Raw genomic sequence first — 24824 nt, 5'->3', positions numbered from 1 at the left:
GGGCTCTCCACATTACAGCGGATCACGCTCTTCTGTCTTCCAGTCTCTGCCCTTGCCCTGCCGGGCTCTCCACATTACAGCGGATCACGCTCTGATGCCTTCCAGCCTTCGCCCTTGCCCTGCCGGGCTCTCCACATTGCAGCCGATCACGCTCTGCTGCCTTCCAGTCTCCGCCCTTGCCCTGCCGGGCTCTCCACATTGCAGCGGATCACGCTCTGCTGCCTTCCAGCCTTCGCCCTTGCCCTGCCGGGCTCTCCACATTGCAGCGGATCACGCTCTGCTGCCTTCCAGCCTTCGCCCTTGCCCTGCCGGGCTCTCCACATTGCAGCCGATCACGCTCTGCTGCCTTCCAGCCTCCGCCCTTGCCCTGCGTACCCTCTACATTGCAGCTGATCACGCTCTGCTGCTTTCCTGCCTCAGCCCTTGTCCTCTGGGCTCCCTGCCCTGCAGCCTGCCTCACTCCGGCTGCCTTCAGCCCTTGTCCTCTGGGGCTCCCTGCTCTGCAGCCTACCTCTCTCTGCTACCTACAGCCCTTGTTCTCTGGGCCTTCCTACTTTGCAGCTTATCCCGCTTCGCTGCCTACTACCTACCTTTTCCGCTGGGTTCTCGGCCTAGCAGCTCTCTACAGTCTTCTGCTACCTTCTACGTTCATCGGCCCTGTCCCTCAGTGTTCACTCCTTACTGCCCGGCCCTTACGGGATCCTTGCCGTGCAGTCTGCTTTACTCTGCTGCCCTAAGCCCTTTTCCTCTGGGCGTTCTACCTTACAGTCCTACCCCTGTGGGCTTACTCATTGCTTTCCTGCTCCTCTGAGCTCTCAACCTTGTTCCTTACTGTCCTCTGCTATCCTATCCTGTTACACGACTTTCCTTTCATTTCCTTCTGCTAGTTTGCTATCACCTCATTTACTGGATTTGTCTGTAGTATCTTCTCTTGTACTGTTTGTAGACCCTTTTGTACAGAGCTTGTCTGTTGGTTCCCATCAGTCAACCTCTGCCCCTTCCCTTGTCCTGTTTCTACATTACAGACACCCAGAGCTGCTGTTCCAAGTCATGAGCAATCAGCGTGGGCCTCTGTTATAGCAAACTGTGCAGAAGGCTAGAGTATTTCCAAGGTTCGTGGAATACTCTTTTCCTATATCTGCATACACCCCAAGAGGGTATTCATTCTGTATCTTTTCCCTTGCTACTCTTGCTTACTCTTCGTTCTCTTTCCTTTCCGCTGTGTGTTCTCTTTCCTTTCCGCTGTGTGTGTTCTTATCTGTCCACTTTATTTGGCACAACCACCCAAACCCTTTCTGGGTGTCCTGTGCCACTCTTAATAGAGTGCTACTCCTGACATTGTCAATGTTTAGAACATATATGTGGTTCGGGTTTAGGTGAATGCAATAAAGCTTGTGTTACTTCTTTTCATGTTACAGAAAAGTGGCACTATGTTCAATTATTCTATAACACCATTGTCAAGCATCAGGCTTCAGTGGACATGTTTGGCCAAACAAATGTAGACTTTATTGAGGAAACGACCCCTGCATTGAAAAATGTCTTAACTGCAGATTATTGCCGTGGATCTCTTTTTCATTGCTACACATGCTGCCTCACACCTCTCAGCACGTTTTCTCTCTGTCACTCTCACAAACACACACACACCTTCACTTACACACAACTTTCCTGCGTCTCTCACGCACTCCCACTGTCTCCCACTGTCCCTCTATCACGATCACGCTCCCTTTCTCACACACACTTTGATACACATTCTCTCTCTCTCTCTCTCTCTCTCTCTCTCTCTCTCTCTCTCTCTCTCTCTCTCTCTCTCTCTCTCTCTCTCTCTCTCACACTCACACACACACTGTCTCGCGCTCTCTCTGTCTCGTGTTTCCTTTAATCATACACTGTTTAATCAGGTGTGGTCTCGCTTACATATCTGAATTATAAACTAATTGACCTTCTCGCTCTTTTTTTACTTAAAACAAACCTTGATATTACAGTAAGACATTTTGAGATTGAAATCTGGAGCACACTAAAAGCAGTTTGTAATTAAATGCTGTTGTTTGTTCTTTTCAGAGCAGGGAGCTATTTGTACTTACGTATGGCGCTCTGGTGGCACAACTGTGCAAGGACTATGAAACAGATGATGAAGTCAATAAATCACTTGACAAAATGTAAGTAGTAGCGTTATTTTCATTTAGTTCCTTTCCTTTTTAGTTCTGGCTAGAAGGAACTTTAGCTCTCTGCCAGAGCTCTTGCAGCAGTATGTTGAGGGACCATGGTGTCAATCAGCAGTTTTGTGATGTGGGAAACGTTTATCAGGGGGAAAGTTCTTTTATAGAGTCAGCTATTTTGTAAGAAGGATGTGTAAATGTGTACGTTTGGGAGCGAGTTGACAAATGTAGATTTTGAGGATGCTGCATGGTGCATTTAGTTATTTTTCTATTTTTCAGCTGAATGAAAGCATTGTTACAGAAAATAATAATGAACCTCACAATCCATAAAAAAAACATCTGCTCTGTGATGCAGAGTGTAACTTGCGTTGGGCCACCACATCTTAACTAAAGCAATAGTTTCACTGTGCCATATTAGAAGGTAGGGCACTCTGTACATTGCCATTAATGTATATATGGGTGTATTTATTTATAATATGCATACAGCCTGAGGTAGCTTTGCATATAACGTTCACAATACAAACAAAATAAAACATGAAAAACATATTATTAAATAGAAACATATCTACACAAAATATTAAAATATCCCTTCGGATAGCATTCTTAAAATGTCCATACATTCTTCATAAAATTTGATCATATAAAAAATGAGGTTGGTATTGTTAGCCTCAAACAACCTATTCCATTTTACGGTTACATATTCATGAGAATTTGTATTACTATATGCTTTCATGTGCCGCATTCTAATGGCGTTTAAACTATTACAGTGGTTCATGATATGCTCCGCCGGTTCTTGCGCAGCCTCGCCACATAATCTACACAAGCGGTCTGAACGAGGTATACCAAGTTTGGCACCCTGGATCTCTAGTACCCTCTGTAAAATTAAACTTAAGCAAGAGGTACACTTTGATAGTAGCACTATCAGGAAATACACCAATTTATTTAGGAACCTCATTCCGTGTCATCAGATATTGGATAAATGGGCCGCTATTAACATTAGTGGACAAGCGCACAACATCACTATCCATACCGTGACTACATATCTTCTTTTCTTAGCTATCTTTTCAGTGTTTCAACCATGGTGTCTAGCCTTTCTAGCTTATGGCCTATCACCCAGCTGTTACGTCTGCCCCGACTGATAACCAACGCTGCCAAAGGTCTCACAACCATCAATGTTTTTATATGCCTGCATCACTTCCACCATGATTGGGCCATTATCTAATTTTGTCAACTTCTCATGACTCAAAGCTAGCTTGTACTCCACTCTGGCTGCTATTCCCATTACATTAATATTAATAATAATAATATTTTAGCATTTATATAGCACTACAAACCCTCAGGCATCTGAGCGCTGCTGCCCACGGTGCGTGGTGCTCATTTATCGACCTCAGAAGGATGACAGGCTGAGTTTGGCCCTGCTGGGATTCTAACCTGAAGGTTCTACACAGATGTCAAAATGAGCGCTCTACTCGCTGTGCTATCTGACCGGCTACATTATAAATTCTAAATTCTAAAGTTAAAAATTCAACTGATAACCCTTTGGCCATTCTGAATAATATGCACAAGATTTTGACCTCCATTTTCAATACATCTTTGCTAAATTTAGAGCCCCATACTTCAATCCCATACAGCGTACATGGACTATCTTAGCCGTATGCAGTAGCAAGATAGTCTTTATTGAACACCCACCCTGGTTACCAATAAAGTGGCTCATCACGTGGCACATGTTCATGCACTTTGCTTTAGTTTCTTCCCATTGGGTTGCCCACTTCAGTTTGCTATCAATGTATACCCCCAGGTATTTGTAACAATTGACCACTTCCACTTCCTTCTGATTTAACTTCCAGATCGTACGATTAGAATTTTGGATCTTTGTTTTGAATGCAACAATTGTAGTTTTTGCAATGTTAATTAGCCTGCGCATATGAATCCAAAATGTCTAGTTTCGCTTGGATAACCCTAGGTGTGTAATCGAGCAGAAGGAGATCCTCTGCGTACCTAAGCCAGTCAATTTTCAATGATATGTTAAGATAAGTTATTTATAAAGTGCTTAATACCCACAGGTTTCTAAGCGCGGAACCGGGGATCGAACCTCTGGTGCTCCGTGTCGTCTTGCTTCCAAGGCGAGTACACTGCCCCTGAGCCATCCTCCTGAGACAATATTCCAATTTTAACCGGGAAGGACGTTATTGCATTAAGTGCTTCACCTAAGTCAGCTAGATATAAATTAAACGAAGTAGCTGCTAATATGCACCCTTGTTTGAACCCCGCGGACCGTAGGAAATTGGTCACTCACTAATGTATTTACGAGTGCGTCATCTCTGTGATAATGTGTTTAGTCAGTGTAAATTGTCCTTGTGTGTGACAACCCTGAGCTATGTTACATAGTGAGGCACTACAGGGAATGAATCACTGCAGTGCATTTCTGGGGGACATTTTTGCTCACAGATGAATGTTTCCGCAAGTGTTTGTATTTGCTTACATGCTCGCTTTTTTTAGAACAGTTTGCACTATCTCCCTGCGAGGCAGAGAGTGCCTTTCATTTAGGGATCTTACAGTATGCTAGTATGATGAGATATGCTAGTATGATGGTATTTGCATCATTATGGTACTGTTGTTCGCAACAATAACCTTCATTCACTGTACACCAGTTCACCCCTAATTTCCTTCCTTGTCAAATGTAATGGATTTGTTGTGAAGCCGCAGTTCATGTCAGCAACATTCTTTTTAAAGGAAAGTCCTGCTGAGGCATCTTAAAACAGTGAGAGGGTAATAAATCTGCCGTCAGTGACGGGCGGTGAGGATGATCACTGCATTTCTGGGTTATCCCATTACAAGCCATATACACATTGTCAAGAGTTTTTAAATTGTTAGCAGTTTCCATCACAAATAGCAACCTTCAGAAATATGTGAATTCCAGAAATGAATGCTCCACTGTGTCACTGTCACTCTGCACAGCTATTCTTTAATTATTTATCGAAAAAGAAGTCTGTCTAGTAATTATTTCACCAGCAATGTCTAGGCACTGCTGAACACCATTTAAAACCAGCAATCCATGTATTGATGGTGCTTTGTATAGCAGCAAGTGCTGCTTGGGCCACTCCACAGAGCTCTTTCTACTGTTTTCACTCTGCCACGATTCAAGTATTCTGTAGAATCCCTAGAATTTAAGAAAAACAGTGACAAACAGTTAAAGATTTGATCCAAATATATTAGCAATTTCCTAAGTTCAAATAGCAATAATTAATAAAATGTCAAAAGTATTTCTTTTTGATTTTGTACCTAAGATGCTGCTTCTCACAAGCTTGACATGAAACAGGGTAGTGGTTACGTACACATCCAATGCAACATGGATCCATTCATTTTAGTCTTCAGAAGTATCAGAAATGTCTTTACCTGTGGAGTTAATTAATAGTCTGTTGTCTGATGACACTGCTTGCTTTGCAAGAAATACAGAAGCATTTTAGGACTCCATAGCATGAAATACCAAGTTATGAACATTATGAATTAATTTGTATTACATGAAGAGATTCTGAACAGTGATTTGTATAGATAAGAATTGTAGTTCACAGATTTCGGAGGGGCGCAGCATCCTGAAGAAGACCCTCTAAATGACATCTGACAGGGTTGAAACATGCGTTTGGACGCTTTGTATATGTAGTGTTTTGGTCCAAGAATCATTATAATCCAAAAATTCATGTCTTTTTTAACTGTATTCAAAATGATGATTGATTATTGATTAATTGATGATTAATGACGATTGATTGATTTATTAAACCTTCTGGGCACTTAGTTAATTATTTGTTTAGGCATTGCACTCACCCTTTTTCTCACACGTGTTTGCTATCCCCCTACATTTGTATAAACAATGATATTTTATGAAAAGGTGATGATTTCTTCAGGATGGTAAGCAATAAATTGTAAAAATGAATAAAAAAAGATACAGTTTTGAATCAGACTGCACCACTTTGTTTGATTAGGCATTGAGGCCTACAAAACTGGAGTCTAGGACAAGCTCTCGTAGTTTTGATTGATGATAGTTATACTGGAGTGTATACGCCCTGCTCATGATCAGGTTTTAGGTTTCCTACATGGTCTATGCTGCTGTAGCTCCTGTGGACAAGTTCTCAGAATACTCTTGTGACGATGAACTGGACAAAATAAGGTTTTGGAATAAATAAGATGAGCTTGGTCGTTTTCTCTTGCCAATGATTTATAATAGTAACTTGGAGTATGGGAACTTAGCTGTTCCTGGCAAAGCTGTCAAGTGTTTGACTTTGGTGTCTGTAGGTTTTACCCTGATGGTCTACGAGTAGCTGAAGCAGACCCTCGACATTATGGAGGAATTAGGGGTGTACAGGCACCCAGGACTCAATGCAGAGTTGTATTGCTTTAAACATTTTTTTTTTGTTGAGCAATTTTTATTATGCTTTGTAATGGGTAAATATTATACGACTTGCTAATCAATAATCCAAGATAAAATGTAAGTTTAGTTACCAATTAAAAAGCACAATGTATTGTATCAAAGTTACAATAAATGCAGAAATTCACTAAAATTTCCTTTGCAAAACTCAAATCAGAATTAATTGAAGCAATAGATGAGAAATATAAAATAAAAGGGACTATAGGAACACAAAAGAAGAACAGACAAGACAATGCAAGACTCAAGAGAAGAAGGAAGAGCAAACAAAAATAAAACTGAAGCAATCAATTAAAAATAATCTATTGAGGAGGCATTTAGATATTTGATCACTGTACTCCACTTGATTATATTTATGTACATCAATTAGACAAGTGGCACAACACTTTTCTATTCTCTGAATATAGCATAACACAACACTTTTCTATTCTCTGAATATAGCATAACAATAATTGGGGCTGCCACTTTCAAACTTGGCACTGTTCCCACCAGACAAATTCTCCAAGTGCTAACATCAAATCCAGACATCATTCACAAACGTGGGGTTCAGTGGGACTGTACGTGCTGAAACTGATAAAAATATGTGCCAGATGAAAGTGACAAAAACAAAAGGGACCTTTTTCGCCAGCAATATGAGACTGACAAAACAGTGGAAACGGGACACATGCTCCCTCATTATGTGTTTGGCGGTAAGTGAAAAAACAGGCAGAAACTGAATTATTGCCGTTTTTTTCAGTACTCTGAATAATGGGGTTGTTTCAAAAAACGAGGAAGTCTCTCCTGCATGTTGATGAGGGTATTTACTCCTGAAAGTTGAGAAATGACTGCCATCAGTTTACTACTGACAGTAATTTGTGAAGTTCTCCAATGAAGCCCTGTGGGATTACAAAATGGAGAGTAACCATAGCTCATCATTTGGAGAGTTACCATGGTTACTTACTGCGCTGATGGTAAATCCATTTGCCTGTATCAGCATTGCGAATATGTCCAAACTCGTACTGAGAACCCTGGTTTATCCTAACACTAAAGGGTTTAGGGGGAACACACTACAACTGAACAATATGGACCAATAATCAAATCTCAATATTTTTTGGCTGAATGGGAATATATATGATATATATCTCAATATTGTGTATGTGGGTTAAATGCACAGTTGTAAGGCACTACATGTGAGATGCCAACAGTACCAATGCTGAACAGTAAATGCAAAAGACAATTCTAACATTGGCCCTCATTACGACCCTTGCGGAAAGTGACTGACCGGACCGCCACAGCGTAAATAGCGTTTCCGCCATTGCACGATGGAGCAAAGTGCGGCCCATTCCGACCCATCGGGCACTAGCACCACGCCATGGCGGAAGTGCAAAGTCCGCGATGGCGGAAATGACCCCAAAACGGCCCACACCGCCGCCGTACGGCGCCCTAGGTGCAATACCGCCACCCATCATAGCGGACACCGCAGTGAGCGCCAACCGGAAAGTACGGCGACCGTAAATATACGGAAACGGAAGTAAAAACATGGGCCCGGAACGGGAAACAACACCCCGTACACCTATAAAACCACTAAATACACACAACCACTAAAAACACCACCCTGAGACACATCCCAACCCGTCATCCACCCTAGTGAAACCAAGAAAAATTGGAAAAGTAGCGACGAACGCGTGCGACCGCAAGCGGCAGGTCCACTTCTCCCGTGAGGAACTCACCGTACTCACAGAGACCCTCCAGGAGAATGCCGCCGCCGTCTTCTCCACGCAAATGACCAGGACGGCACTTGCGAACAAGAAGGCCATATGGGCCCTGGTGGCACAGCGTGTAAGTGCGGTGGGGACCGCACCCCGCAACCCACAGCAATGCAGGAAGCGGTGGGACGACCTGCGGATACGCGTCCGTAGCATACTTTCTGCCAACCGCAACATTGCCACAGCCACCGGGGGAAGGTCGGAATCACCCATCAAGTTGACCCCCTGGGAAGAAATCTGTGCCTCCACCATTGGAATGGAGAGCATAGAGGGAGTCGGAGGGATGGAGAAAGGAGTGCAGACATCCGGAGAATCAGGTAGGTGGCCCAAATAAAACCATGCCAAATCCACAATGTCCAATCATGTGACTCACATGTGTCCACATAGCGCAACAGCAACACATGGCCAGGAGAACGTCCACACACATTGGCCTGATAGCGCACTTTAAAACACACAATAAATACATAAATAAGTAAAAACCCCAAAAACACCCACTACACGTGCAGCAGGCACACCCTAACTGCAGGCTGCCAAACAACTGCACCCTCACTCCACACACAAATGAAAGCACCTCCAAGGCCCCGACCCAAATCACCCTCAGGTACCACCCCAATGCATGTGATACATTGCCATTCCAATTCCCACAGACCCATTAATAACGCTCGCCCTCCTTTACTCCACCACAGGGTCCGATCCAAACGACGAGCTCCAGGACACCCCTACCAGCACACCTGCAAAGAGGGCCAAGACCGACGGCCAAAGACCCTCCACCTCAGCTGCACGCATCAAGACACGGCAGCAGCACATATCAAGTGGCAGCACACAGGAGGGAACATCAACAGGCACCCCAGCAGCCAGCATGCCCACAACAGCACCACCACAGGTCCCCCCAATGGATGCCACAGAAGGTACTGCCTCTGGTGGCAGCAGCACCATAGGTGACACCCCATTAATGGCAGCATGCTCCGACACAGAAGACGGGGATGTCGAAGTCAGATCCATCCATGACCTGTCCCAATCCCCCTGTCTGTTCCATCCCGTACACCATGAGGATACCACGCAGGGGCACCCACAAGACGACGACTGGCCATCCCCCACAAGCCCTGTGGCAGGGCAACATGAGGCGAACAGCCCCTCTGTGACACCACCGCAAATGGCCATGGCCCAGCAGAGGCAACAGTCCCTCGACCAGTTAATCGTGCAACAGCAGCAACTGGCCACGCTCCTCAAGGACCATGCCGATGGATGTGGGGGCACTAAGGCAGACATAGAAACATCAACTGAGACACTTAGGGCACAAATGGAGAGTAGCACCGAGAGCCTGAGAGTCCAAATGGAGAGAAGCACCGAGAGCCTGAGGGGGGAACTGCATGCGACGTCCAAAGACGTATGTGCCAAACTTGCCGCAGTGCGCCGTGTGCTCACTGAGCTCTCACAAACCCTTAGGGAGATGCATGGACGTGAGCAGGCAGAGACATCATCCGTTGCAAGTTCCGTCCAGGGCAGCCCCCAACGTAGATCTGGGAGGAACCTGCGCTCCACAGGCAGGGGTGCCCCTGATACCCGCAGAGGGGGCTTGCAATAGCGACTGCCCACTGACAATGAGCATCTTTGGACACTGGTGTTCGGGGGGGAGGTAGGAGGGTGGAGGGGGTGTGTTGGGCTCACTTGGGTGGCGGGTCGATAGGGTGTTCAACATGATATCACATATGCCATAAACAATGCACAATCAAACAATGAGATGTGTGGACAATGATCTTTGTGTACTAGGCCATCATAGGCGTACAGTCCATATTGTGCATGTACCAGACACACACAGTGCCACGAGTCCCGTGTCCATGTATCAGCCACCAGGCGTGAGTGCTAGAAGCATGCATCTATGAGATGCTGACGAATTTCACGGCCCTCCTGTGCCTCGCAGACTCCTTGAGGTGCTGCCACATCCCCACCCTCATCATGACCATCTTCAGGTGCTTGCAGTTCTGCGTCAGGGGGCATGGGCACATTTCTACGTACGCACATGTTGTGGAGCATGACACATGCCATCACCATCTTTGCAACCTTCTCATGGCGGTACAGGAGTGCCCCGCCAGACCTGCTGAGGCACCGGAAACGAGTCTTCAGTAGGCCGAATGCCTGTTCAATGACTACACGGGTACGTGAGTGGGCATGGTTGTAGTCCTCCTCATGCTGGTGCCGTGGGTTCCGGACTGGTGTGAGGAGCCATCTCTTCAGTGGATATCCGGCATCACCTGTATGTGGACGATAAACGAATTATGTGGAATGCCATTGCTACGTACGCACCCCCCCCCTTCCTGCCAGGTCATTGCCGCATCACATACCCCACATCATCATGCATGAAATGAGACTCACCGAGTAGCCAGGATCTGTTCCCTGCGTGTCGCTCCATGTAGCGTGGTATTGTAGAGTTCCTCAAGACCATAGAATCATGGGTTGATCCAGGGAATCGGGCACAACAATGTGTAATGATCCTGTTGGAGTCACACACCATTTGTACATTCAGTGAATGAAATTGTTTTCGGTTGCGGTACTGGGCCTCCATGGCATGTGGGACGACCAATTCCACATGGGTGCAGTCGATGGCACCAATGCAACCCGGTATGCCGCCAAGTGCATGGAATCCCACTTTTGTGTTGGTAATTTCCTGCTCCGAGCGTGGTAGAGAGATGTAGTCGTCTGCGTGCTGCAGGAGGGCATCGAGCACTTGCAATAGTGTCCGTGAGAACAGTGGCTGAGAAATGCCATGCAACTGTCCGACTGTGTGCTGGTAGGTGCCTGTGGCCAGGAAGTGGAGTACAGACACCACCTTCAGTAGGGGTGGGATGGCGGTTGGGCTATCTATCATGCTGACAAGGTCAGCCTGTGTCATGTCCACAATGGCGGCTATGGTGTCCCGGTCCAAACGGTAGAGGGTGTGGATCTGCTCATCAGTGAGGTTGAACGGATGTGCTCGGAGGCGTGGGATTGCGGGCTGCCTGCGTGGTGGTAGTGGCTGTGCTGGCAGCCCTTGCTGGCCCTGCCTTGCCCTCCTCCTCCTCCTGCGTCTCCTCCGTGCGGCCGGTTGTAGTTGGTGTTCGTCTTCTTCTTGGAGTTGGAGTACTTGCAGTGCTATCAGGTCCCCCAGGGCCAACATCGCGAGTCCTGCCGGTAGCATTTCGGAGTGGTTGTGGGAGGAGACTGGGCGTGCAATTTATGTGTTTTCAGGCTGTATGGCCTCCACCTGTGGTGATTCATTCCACCTGTGCAAGCTGCTCTCCCCTTTGGGCGAGCACGTCCCGCACACAACGCTGCAATTCGAGGAATGGCATCTTGCTATTACAATCATGTATTAGTACCCGATGGCCGTGTAACATTGGTTGATATGTTCATTCGGCTATGGTCCCATTGTTTCACATGCATTCTTTGCAGTCGTGAACAGACTTGTGTAGGGTCAGTGGAACGTAGTACTCGAGTACCGGTGGACCCTCATGCATCACTGTACCGAGGTTCACCGACGGGCGGGGCCTCCCATTTGTGAGTGAAGGCAGTTGCCATTTTCACACACAGCCGCACTAGATGGATTAATTTGTGATTTCAAGCGGCCACAGATGCCTTTTCGACGTGATGTTGCAAATGAGGAATTCGAAGGGCGGCGCTTTCGGTCTTCAGCTAGCGGCGAGGAGATGCCCACAGGTCTGACTGCAAATATAACGTTCTATTGTTCAGTGTCCTTGGGACAGGGGCCATGGCGAGGATACAATGATTGATATGAATAGTTTGGGATGCGCAATAGCGAAGTGGATGATGAGGCCGGACGTTCCCAAATACATGTTACTTCACAACACTGGAATTACGGGCTGGGGCACAGTGGATTTTGCAGGCTGCATAACGCACAGACTCAATGGAATTCTCACATGTTATGTGAGTATGGGAACAGGCGTTATCATTACGGGATGAGGGAATGATGAATGGATGCATGGGCAGATGATTTGATACGGTGTTTGCCATGTACAGGGCTTCTTGGAATCTGTCCGCCTCCCCTGCGCTATGTGATGCAGGGCTGCCATAGTGGGACCATCGTCTATCTGGCCTTGTTGAGCCCTCCCTGTCTCGACGCGCCTTCAGACACTTGTGTCCATGCACGTTACCAATCCCATCTGATGGATTCTGTTTTCACAGACGCATGCACAGGTACACTCGTTTGTGATGGTGTTTTCACCTCGATATGGATAGTTATGAGTCGCAAGTGGTTTTGGGGTGGTGATGATCCTTTGGAGTGGGCTAGCATGCATATGGCTGTGGATCTAGTGTGATCATTGAAGTGAGTTGTTCGAATGTAGTTCTGATGGCCATTCTTTTCTTTTTCTTTTCTTTTGGTTGACAGGTATCTCCTCCCCTTTTGCCACTGCCATCTGTATGCCACTCCTGCAGATGGGTTTTACTCCCGACACCTGCTGCTTCGTGTTAATCAGTGGAGCAGCATTACGATCTTATGGGACGATCGCCAATGGGCCACATGCCCTTACGCAGTACTAGTGGCTCGGAGCAACATTTCGGCCTTTCAGCTGGACTAGTGCCTCCCTATTGGGACGGCCCTGCGGTTCTAGGCGCTTCCATGTTGCCTTTTCGTACGAGAATGTAGCCCCTGTGTACCATGAAGGAACAGGGCGTCACACAAGAAGTAGCTGGTCATTTATTGCGGATGCAGCCCACAATGGTGAAATGTGTTTTGGAGTTCATGGCCTAATGGCTGTATGGGCTTGGTGAATTTGTTGTGCATTAAATTTCTATTCTGATATGGGCCGTGTAGCGTTCTTCTTTGCAAGTGATGTGGCATATTCCTATTTGGGGAGCGATGTATTGTGAGGAGATCTGCATTGGGTTCCAGCTTCGGAGTATAGTTGCGTGGTACTGTGCTGGGCGCGTTTGCCTACGAAGCCCAGTGAGGTCAGGGGTGAGGGCTGCCAATATGACTGTTTGGATGATGTCATGCTCAGGGGCGGGGGATTAGGTTTTGTGTAACAGATGCCGGTCAGCCAGGTGGATTGGTGGAATGATGTGATTATCGGAATATTGCTGGTCACAGGTGCCTGTGTTTGCGTGCGTTTCTTGGTGGGAGACTGGGGTCATGTCCATTGGTATAGCTTCTGTATTCGTGCCATCTGTGCCCTGCAGCTCCCATTGGCCCCTCTTGTGATTCTTTTGTTCGTTGGCATGCATGGGTGACTTGTACATTTCACTGGTTGCATTGTGACTTCGTTGCACCTACGGGGAGTTGTACTATGTGGCCAGGGAGCGGTGTACAGGCACTCAGTGGGGCCGTTTACGGTTGATTCGCGATGCCGTACTTCTCACCATGGCGGAATGGTACTTTCCGCCGTGCTTGATGGCGTTAAGTACATGTCCGCTAGGGTCGGAATTCGCGTACCCTTGCGCCATGGTGCTAATTACGGTTTGGCATGGCGCGCGCACGCGTACTTGGTGCAGTTAGCGTTGGCGTTCACTACGGTGTCGCTAATGGCATCGTACTTTACGGTGACGGGTCATAGTCGCACCGAGCGCTATTCGATGGCGGTATTGCATTTCCGCCATCGTTTTTCGATTTCCGCCAGGGTCGTAATGAGGGCCATTGTCAGTTAACCTCATCCTAAAATTGCAATTGATTCAAAAGGACATAATCTCAACAATAATAGCAATACTAACAAAATAATGCAAGTAGGATACACATTCCTATATGCACTGAAGTTGGAATTAAGTGACATTTTGTCATATTGATTTGTCATCATGACTTAATGGGTGACATATGTATATACATATATATATATATATATGACATGGACGCGGTAGCGTCCATGTAGTTATGGTTAAGTTGGTGTTTCCATAGGAAGAGCATTTTTTGGGTGGCTTATAACTTCGCTCCCTCTGGACGAATCCTCACCAAACTTTGCGAACAAAGTATATGGCCCATTCTGAAGTTTACTGCAAAGTTTGGAGAGGTTTGGTCCAGAGGGAGCAAAGTTATAGGGGGGGTCCCAAAACTTGTGTTTTTTCCCATAGACATAATGGGAAAAAACTTTGCGCACGCCTACAGCCCAAACCGTTGGACGGATTTACACCAAATTTGCGGCAGGAGCGGGGGCTTGGTCCCGAAAGCGTGCTTTTGCAAATTTGGTGTAAATCCGTCCAGTAGTTTTTTAAAAAATGACCAAAATGGAAGGCAAAAAAATTAGTGATATCTCTGTTCGCTTCGCGGACGGACTTCCTGGTTCGCTCCGCGGACAGTGCCCTGATTGGCCGAGCGGCTTGCGCGATGTCCGTGGACATCTGACGTGTTCGCTGATTGGATGGCGTGGGGCGCGTCAGATTTTTGGTGGCGCCCGACATCTTGCGTTCGCGGACAACCACGGACAGCGAGGTGAAACTTGGTTTAAAAATTGTATTTAGTGGAGTGTGTTGGTGTGTAAGAGTGTTTGGGGAGGGTGGGGGAGTATGAGATAGGTGCAATGTTGTATTTTCTTTATGTGCTAGACGCTTTTGTTGTGTTCGATTTGTCTGCGGACAACACGGCTGTTCTGAAATGTTCGTAAATAAACAGAATGGATTCGGTGTCAAGTTGAAAGTGTTCTAAGAAGACGCGTGGGGTCCTGGAATGTTCGCAGGGGTGTCCTGAAGACGTTGTCTGTATTGTTCATTGTCAAGCTGAAAGTGTTCTAAGAACACTCGTGGTGTCCTGAAATGTTCGTACATAATGAAAATGGGGGTGTCCTGATGACGCTGTCCGTATCGTCCTCTGGCAAGTTCAATGTGTTCTAGGAACTTCCTTGTGTCCGCGGACATTAAAATGGTTGAAATGCTTGAATCTATGGGTGTGATATGCTGCGGTGGTTGTGGCCAGGGTATAGAATGTTGGGTTCATGGCTATTTGGCCATGCACCCAAGACTCTATGCCCTGGCCACAACCACCGCAGCATATCACACTCATATGCCATGCACCCAATAGTCTATGCCCTGGCTACAAGCACCACAGCATATCACACTCATAGTGGCTTATAACTTTGGGTTATAAATACAAATTTATAAGGAACAATGTTATAAGCCAGTATAGGTGTGATATGCTGCAATGGTTGTATTTATCATGTTATACTTACTATTTGGTTTAGTAACGGGAGTCCATGTTTTTCTTGTTTATTTCTGTGATAAAAGAAAATAGCATGTTAGTATTAGTATTTTATAAAGACTTATTACATTGTACAATCACAATTTTTTCATTTTTTTGACCCTCATATTTAGTAGATGACAAACCAGAGTACTGTGCAATTTGCTCAGTTTCTGTGTTTGTTGCTAAAATCATTGGGTCTGTGGGAGAAAAAAAAAATCCATGTTGAATTAAAAAAAAAACTTTTTCTGTTATGCTACAGTTTATTTGTTTGTTTGTTTTCAGTGTTTACTTGTTGTTTCTGGCTAATGCTTTATACATTGGATTGTTCCATTTTTTGGGAGCAGTAAGATATTAGGTATTTGTTGGATATTGTAAAATTTTGGAGCAGTTAGATACCAGTAGGCATATGTTCTCAACAATTGGTGGTAACTGAAATAGATTATTCATTGCTACATTTGCGTAGCAACGTACACCAACTATATTTGAGAGTTTAAATGGACCAGGTAGTTCTGTATCTGACTGCTTATTTTGGAGTTTGTCTTCCTTCTTTGAAGAAGTACCTGGTTTACTTTCCCTAATTGATTCTTTTTTGCTTGTGGCACTTGATGAAGTATTACTTTCTTTTACTCTCTTTGGAGGATTTGCAGTGTCATCCTGTTGCTTTTCTGTTTGATTTATTTTTCTTTTATAATGTTTTACTTTTTGTGGAACAGAATATTTGTTTAGGTGGGGAGTGTATAGTGAACAAAGTCTATTGTATTCTAAAATACAAGGATTATCAGCGTTTATTTTACTTGCATCAAAGTTGATTAGAAATAGACTGTCAAGTGTACGTAAGCGTGATAGTGCTTCGTAGCTCAGGCCTTCTTTAAAGACTGTGTTACCAATGTCTATCATTGCTTTGTCTAGGGTAAGACCTTGTGATTTATGAATGGTGACTGCGTATACAAGAGTTAGAGAAAATTGTTCTCTGCGTACATACATGTCTTTGAAGAGAAGGAATTGAGCTGTTGAGCGTCCTATTCTTTTTACTTCTGAAAGTTTGTCAAAGAGAATATTGACAAACTGAATTTTGTTGTCACGTGGGTATGTTTGAAAGCCAACAACTGTACCCAGTGCTCCATTAACTAGTCCTTGGTCCACGTCAAGGTTACGTATCAGCATTACTCTGCAATTTAAGGATAATTTTAATATCTTTTCCAAGCCTGCTGTGTTTGAGATTGATTTTTCTAAACTATTTAGTCTTGTTGTGGCTTGGTCACACATGGGTAGTGTCATTCCATGTACATCTAGTTTGTCTGTGGCACTAATTTCCATTATTGGTTGCATTTCTTTACTTAACATTATTTCATTGAATTTGAAACAGCTTGCAAGAGTTGGCATTAAGGCCATACAATTGACATTTCTGTGGGCTAATTGTTCCATAACATCTGTAGCACATGCATTATAACCATAAAGTGCATGAATGTGCCGGGTTTTCAATATTACTTCTGCTTCTTCAGAAAGTATACCAACTCTGATACTTTTTAAGATGTTGGCATAAGTGAGATCTGCAGATTGGCGATGTTTTCTGTTAATTCTCTGTATTGGAAATGTTGCCAAAGGTTGACATTTCCAATGCTGCCAACAGTTTTATGGCAGAGTTTGTGTCCTAATGTTTTAAAAATAGGCTCACCTTTTACTGGTGTCAATTGAAGAAGATCTCCGAAAACAATAATGTGTTTTCCTGCAAAGAGCTCTTCATAGTTTGTTTTGAGTACTTCTTGTAATCTGAGGTGAATCAAAGCCAACATTAGGTTGGACACCATGCTCACTTCATCTATTAGTAGCATTTTCACTTGTTTCAATACTCTGCGTAGTTCCATTGCAGCTTCTGCAGAAAGTTTGTAATATCTAATTTGTTTTGGTGTTCTACTGGCAGGAGTAGTAATCGGTGTAAAGTGACACCACCTATATTGTAGGCAGCTAAACCTGTGGGGACAGTGACAACAGCTGACAGTTTGTTGTTTGTCAATTGTTGAAGGAACTTACTGATGATTTTGATTAGGAATGTTTTGCCAGAACCAGCTTCACCACTGACATACAATAGTATAGGTTTGTAATTTTGACAGGTGCATTCTTTGTTTTCATGTTGTACACCATGTGCAATTTCTTTTGTTACTTCTTGAAAAATGCTACGTTGCTCATTGTTTAGCTTTGATTGTAGTATATTTAAGTCTTCTTTTTCTTCATACTGACACATGGTGTTTTCTACTTCTATCATAGCTAATTCTGCCTCATTTGTTATTAGTGGGTCTCCCAGTGGTTCTTGGATTCCTGTGACAGAAGGTTGACTACTGTCAGGAGTGTCCTTATCTAGTTGGGCCTGGAGTTCTTCTTCGTGTTGCTGTTCATTGTGCAACATTGTTTTGTACTGTGCAAAGTTTACATCAGTTATACTGCTTTCATTTGCTTTGAAAGCGTCTTCATATGAGTCATAGTTATCTAGTATTTCTTCTTCTTTTCTCCATGGTTTAAAGAGTTGTAGCAGGGACATGTAATATACTTCTTTATGTTGAGGAGTCTTTAATGACAATTTGATATGATTAATTAAATTTGGTTTGGTGAGTTTTACTAAGCTGCCTTCACAGTTTGTCACTTTGTATTTACGGTTTTGTTTATCAGGTTTTATATTATTTTTGTATGTGTAGTTTTGGGCTATGTGGTATAGACTCATGGTTTCCAAAGTGGTACTCCTGTTTGGGTAGTATGTGTCCAATAAATTGTTTTTTAAAATGTCTTGGCTGTTGGGATCATGTTTGGCTATTGTTTCTATATCTTCGTATGATTTTAGAACTCTTTTTCTAGATTTAGCTGGACAAAGACTTAGCCATACTATATTTGCAGATTTACCATACAATGCAGTACCAGTTAATCGATCAGCCGCTTCATAGGATCCACATTCTCTATGGGACAGCATTTTTATGCCCAAGCTGTATAATTTCTGAGACACTGTTTTATCTGATGACAGGTAATTCCAGAGGTCTTGGAGCTCTGTCTTTTCTGATTTGGTTAAGTATGCTGTGACATATCGTGCAACTGCAGTAGAATGTCTGCAATGTACTGCACGTCTATGTTTGCATTCCATAAGTGGGCAATGATTGCATTGTAATCATTGATATATTTTTCTTCTTCTTTTCTTTTTATGCAATATGTATTTTTAGGTGACTTACCTTTAACACTATGTCTAACTGACAATATTGCAACGACAGTATTTGCCACATTAATGTCTTTGGAATTGTAACATTTTTGCAAGAAGATCACTATTTGCGGATTCTGATGGAATTTCACAAGTGACATATTTTTCAATAAACTGTAAAACAGTGGCATCACTGTCTTGACCAAATTTAGGAGCATCTTTAATCCATAAAAGCATGTGGATATGTGGTGCTCCTCTGGCTTGGTATTCTTTTCTCCAAAAGAAGTGTTGCACTTCTCCAAGGGGAGGAACAGTTTTGTTACAAATAAAATGTAGCATAGCAATGAAGCGATGGTAAAAATATCTTGAAACATTAAAAGGATCCTGTGAACAAAGTTCTCCAGGTGTTAGTATATGTATGTTTGTTTTGTTTTCGTTTGATATGCGTAGGAAAGCATGTAAATCTTCCCATGCATATTTTGCACAACTTAATGTAACAAACCAAGTGGGTGGGCCAAGGTTTCTGATCATACAACGTACATCTCCATGACATCGAAACCAGTACTCTTTAGTACAACGCATATTTGCTAATAGATTTGTAAGATTTGCTTGTAAAACCTCATCTTTTTGTTGAACTTTTTGTAATAATTGTGTAGCTGTCATATTTTGAAAGTGTGATCATGATTTTAATATGTGTGCAACTCCGTAACATAAAGTTGCTAGTTCACTTTCAAAGAGTAGGTGGAATATGTATTCCACATTTTGTCGAAATCTGGGATCTTCAGAATACATTCGTAATGAGCGATATTCTGATGCTGATATTTGAATAGGTCTATCATCGTATCTTCCTCCTTTGCCAGTAGGAAAGAGTAGAGGAAAAGCACGTGCTTCTATACTTTTTTCCCATATGCTGATTGGTGATCCTTTTGTTTGACGCATTTGGTACGTTTCCAGTGCATCTTCTATGGTGTCATTAGAGTGCGATGGATGAATTGTATAATGGTCTAAAGTGTTTGATATTGTTGCAGGATCTAGGAGCTCAAATTGACCAGCTTCTTGTGTCTCTTGAATTATTTCAGTTGTATCTTTCAAGTTTTCTTCAATATTAATTTCTTTGTAATATTCATTATTCTCTTTAAGATATTGCAGGGCTTCTCTAACTTTATGTAAATCTACCAGTTGTTGCCAAATTTGTTTGTCTTTTGTAGGTACTCCATTTACCAAGATAATTAGAGATTGCTGCATTGGATGTTGCACTCCTAGAGTGTGCACATTTTCTTTTAGATCTAATGGTAAATACACTACTTTTCCACGAATACCTTTTACTAATTCAGAGGGAGGTAATTTTGCAGTTTTTGGTTGAAGGCGTATTATTGCTTGAAATGGGTGCACTGTTTGAATTATGATGCTCTCATATAAATTAAGTTGTTGAAGGGGTTTTGGTAGTGGATATAATTCCAAGTTATTTGTGATAGCACGTGCAGGAGTTTGGTTGTTGTCAAGTTTTGTAGTGCAGTAACTGCAAAGTATTATGGGGTCAGTTATTTCGTATTTGTTTTCTGCTATAAGGTAGAGACCTAATTTAAACCATTTAGAATCTTCATTGTCTTCTATTTTGTATGATAGGTCTACAGTTTTTGTGTTACTTTTATAAAAGTTTCTGCGGCAACATACACACACGTGGTTTGGTATTTCAGCTTAAGTACTTTCAAATTTTTGTATTTCTTTTTTGTATGTGTTTAGTGAAAGGTTGCCATGTGCAGATTTGTTTCGAAGTTGGTTTACAGCTAATTCATCTTGTAAGTGGGTTTGACTTCCAAAATATTTTGTCTGGATATAGTCGATTTCTTCTAGTAGGTCTTTTGCTGTACCATGTAGAAGAATGTTATTTAAATTGGCTAGTGCTAAAGCAGGACTTTTAGCATAGTACAGTTTATAAACTAGATTTCTTATACTTGCATGATGTGTTGATATCCTTTTGATATCATGGAAGGGTGTTTTGCAAGTAGGTCCTGTAATGCAGGCCAATGAATGTCCTTGTAGTCCTGTGTACTTGCGTACTGGACAAGCATCCATATTTTGTAGTAGTTTAATTTTGATTTTGTCTTTGCTTTTCACATATTGATTCAGGAATTGGCGTAAAGACTTGAATATTTTTTTGGGAATGTTACAAAATGACGTGCATGGCCATTTGTACACTAGATGTTCTGATTCAGTTGAATGGAGGGGTAAATCTACGTTTTCAGGGCATATTTTTGTAAGGAGTACTTCTTGTTCCATTATGGTATTATTAACTTTTTCATAACCTCGACCACTGCTATGTATGGCAATTGTATTGGTTTGCTTTTGTTTGTAGGCTTCTTCATTAAAGTATGGTTCTGTGCTTGTAGTGTGACTCCATTCACCTCCACAGATATTTAAGAAGTTATTTCTGTTGACATTTCATTTATTGAGAAGTCTTTTTTGTAATTTAGTTATTTGTTTTGTTAGTGGTTTCATTCTGTTTAACACTAAAATAAATAACTTTCTTTTGAGAAGAAGTGCACTGTCTATCAACGCTTCCAAGATTACTTTTCTACGATAGGTTTGAAGTGTTGAACCTGGTTTCTCTCCTGTTTTTATAAGATTTTGAAGGACTTTGTGACTGAACATTTTGGCTAAAATACTTTTCTTGGTATGCTTACTTTGTACTATATCAAGATTTATAGAAGAAGTTTTATTTGGAGTGATAGTTGATTTTCTGTTAATTGTTTTTTGGGTTGTTTTACTTTTTGATAGAGGAGGCAAAGTTTTTGTACTAGAAACTTCTTCTGTTTCACTACATGACTGTATTAGCTGTTGTGTTTCAACATTTTTTACAAATTCTGCTATAGATGGATGTTTATGTTGGAGACTTTTCTTTTCATTTGCTCTACTTCTGCGTTCCTTTATACAGAGTTGCTTTTTGGTAGGCATGCTTTAGGGTCTGTTAAAAAAAATACAGAAGGTATGGGTTGGGGTGTTCTGCAATGCATGTGTGTTGTGTGCATGAGTGTTTGAGTGAGATGATAAAGATGTATGTAATGGTGTGTGATTGTGCATTGAGAAGTACAACTACTAGGGATGGGTATTCTTGAATTAATGTGTTAATAAACTGGGGTTCAGATGACAGAAAAAAGTAAGCCAGTGGTGTGGAGAAGTATAAATAGTATATCTAAAGCTATACAATTAAAACAGTTGTTTCTTCTACAACGTCTAAATTCTAGCGGCTGAGTTGGGTAATTTGTGTGGCGAAAAATAGGAATTTGTGGGCCATTCTGCCAGTAAATCACTGTTTAAGACGGGAGGATTTTTGGTCAGAATGGTGCAGAATCTCTATTTTTAGGCACAGAAGTAGCATGAATTAACCTTAGAGTGTGTTTGTTACCATAATATTTGAATTATTACTCAATCTACTTACTTTTTTTCTAAAATGAGCAGTTTGCTTCTTAGTTGTTCTTTGTAATTCAAATTCGGCTGCTTATTTTCAGGAGAATGGTCTTCACTGCAATTGTAAAAGAAAGAAATTAGTAATTTGGTTTGTATATAGCACTGTTTTTAATTTAGACATAGATTTTTTAAATTGAAATGCTCAGCGCCTTCCTCAAAACCATTAAACCTATCTTATGACTAACTGTAGGAAAGAAAATATCTTTACTATGGCTTGTCAAAATCATAATGTACCACTCTATACCACTATTCCTGTAACTAAGCTTTTCCATGTAATAGTGAGTCAATGTGATAGCCTGCTTTTCCACGTAAGAGGGAGTCAATGTCATAGCCTGCATGTCCTATATAAATGTAAGTAATTATATAAACTAAAAAAATTAAAACCAAGTATGTTTGTACAAATATTATTCTTTGAGATTTGATGATAGAGTGTGCATGTAATTTTGTTTGATCATATGTAGTCTATATATTTTATTTCAAAAATGTTAGTTTAACATTATTTGCGTGTGTGTGTGTGTGTGTGTATGAAGAAATTAAACGGTATAAAGGTTTGTAAGTCACAGTTCATTTTAGGAGAATGAAAAAATGATCGTAAATTCATTTTACAGATTATACAAGGTAAAAGTCGGTTAGAAAATGTGTTCATGTACTGTATGGAAAATATGCATACCTGTAGTTTGTGTTCATGCATATGGATATGGATGAAGCTGCAAGTAGAAATCTTGGAGACTTGTCTAGTATTTCTCGTAGATAGTGCTTGCCAATGGTATGAGACTTGTAGTCCGAGAGATTCACCGTACATTTGCAGTGCTGATCTATGATGATGCAGTTACATGTAGAGGTCTTGGATTTGATTGGTGGATGGTCATGTGATTTCTTAGCTACATCCAATGAGGGAATGGCACAGAGAGTGAAGTGGAAATGGTAGAAGGGCTGTCCATGTTACGATATGTTCGCGGACATGGCGGTAGTTCTAGGACACCGCGTATTACATCCGGGGAATTTGGGGTGGGGAGGCATGCAAATGAGATTGAATGTAGCAAGGGATTGGTCAGTAAAGTTTAGTGAGTGTGTTGTGCTAGGAGAGGTTTTCTCAGATATTCTTTTTGCTGAGAGAAGAACAGATAGCTATGGCTGAGTGTTTTAAAAAACAGATTGTGTGGATTTTGGGAGACTCGTGGATACATTGGTTGAAGGTACATGCAGAAAGCTGTGGAGTATCTATAGATCTTGGATTCCCACATGTGGAAGTGCATTGGCATGGAGTACGTGGAAAGAAGTGGCTGGACTTGCTACCTCTCTGTGCAACTTTGAAGATAGAGGAACATCCAGACATAATTGTAATTCATTGTGGAGGGAACAGTTTAGGACATGTGTCTGGAATTTCTTTGCAATTTGCAATGAAAGAAGGACTTCAGAAGATCATGGACATGTTTCCAAACTCCAAAGTAATTTTTTCACGGATTGCGCAGAGGCAAATGTGGCTTCGTTCTTTCTCATGCGGTCCACAAATGGAGAAAGCAAGGCGTAATGTCAATAAGGCTGTTTGTGCCTTCCTAAGAGATTTTGGCATGTCCTCTTTTCACAATGAAAATATTATGTTTCGTAGTACATACATTTTTCGCAGAGATGGAGTCCATCTTACCTATGCTGGCAATCAGATTTTTCTGAGAGATGTACAAAATGCATTGCGACCTTTTTTAGAAATGCAGCATCCATTTCGAAGTAGGTGTTAAGTATTTATAATTTTTGACATACAAACACCTACCAAAGGCTCTTTTCAGAGCCACCACTTCCTCCCAGAGAAAAATGCAATGGTTACAATAGGGTAGCATCCCAATTTTTTTTATGTTCGCGAACTGTCCGCGGACCTTCAAGAAATAGAAAGGGCCCTGCGTTATTTATCTTTACTTCTGTTTTTTAACTGTGAAAGGCGGCTTTGAAAAGAGCCTTATTTTCTTTTTGATTTTTGTTATTTTGTATTTTTTTTGGTTTTTTACACACGACACACTAGGAGAGGAGGGGAAAGGAGGGTAAGGAAAGGAGGGTAAAGAGGGGGACACCAACCACAAGGATAAGAAAGGGCGAGCTGAGCGAGGAAGATGTAGAGTGGGTTTTATTTGGGTAGTGAGCAGGTCTTCTCGTGCCCTGAGACAATAGTCTCAAAAGCACTGCGAAGTCGCTACCACCTGAAGAGTACTGTGTCACAGTACATACATACAACTGTGACCCTCGAAAGGTAAGGGTCATCAGAATTCTGTATGGCCTGTGAGGCAGCTTGAGGAAGACGCTGTTCCAGAGAGGTGTTCCTTGTGGTGACAGGATCAGAAACGGAGGATGAAGTAGAGGCAATCAACCTACTACGCTCTTCGCAAGGTACAACCTTGCGAATGGCCCCAGTGTGGAATGAGTTCAGGTGTCACTTCATGGTCGTAGTCCCAAAACTATACGAACCATGCCTCCCGCGACTGAGTACCATTTTGCACTCTTTGCAGGTGACACGGTTCGCAAGAGCCTTAGGACCATTCCCATGAACGGTAAACAACCGCCACACCCAAAAATCACGCCGAGGGCGGGTATTAGGGGTTTCCTCTACCTCATTCTCGTCATCCTCTTCTTCCTCCTCTGTATCCTCACTCCTGTTCCCCTCTTCAGGCCCTTGGGAAGGTGGTGGTGGTGGTGGAGGGGGTGGGGGTGG

The 24824-nt window shown here is 42.7% G+C and overlaps 1 protein-coding gene across 1 annotated transcript in view; it reads left to right on the top strand.

Moving 5' to 3' along the window:
• TRAPPC3L (trafficking protein particle complex subunit 3L) overlaps positions 1 to 24824 on the top strand; it is a 392150-nt gene that overhangs the window by 76721 nt on the left and 290605 nt on the right. Inside the window, exon 3 of the mRNA XM_069607870.1 lies at positions 2059 to 2156. Coding sequence (XP_069463971.1) covers positions 2059 to 2156 — 98 coding nt within the window. The remainder of the gene's footprint in view (positions 1 to 2058; positions 2157 to 24824) is intronic.

Source organism: Ambystoma mexicanum, chromosome 4q, assembly GCF_040938575.1.
Source record: "Ambystoma mexicanum isolate Mex_15411 chromosome 4q, UKY_AmexF1_1, whole genome shotgun sequence".
Lineage (NCBI taxonomy): Eukaryota > Metazoa > Chordata > Amphibia > Caudata > Ambystomatidae > Ambystoma > Ambystoma mexicanum.
The sequence above is the reverse complement of the archived record's forward strand: the minus strand, read 5'-3'. Positions and strand labels throughout refer to the sequence as shown.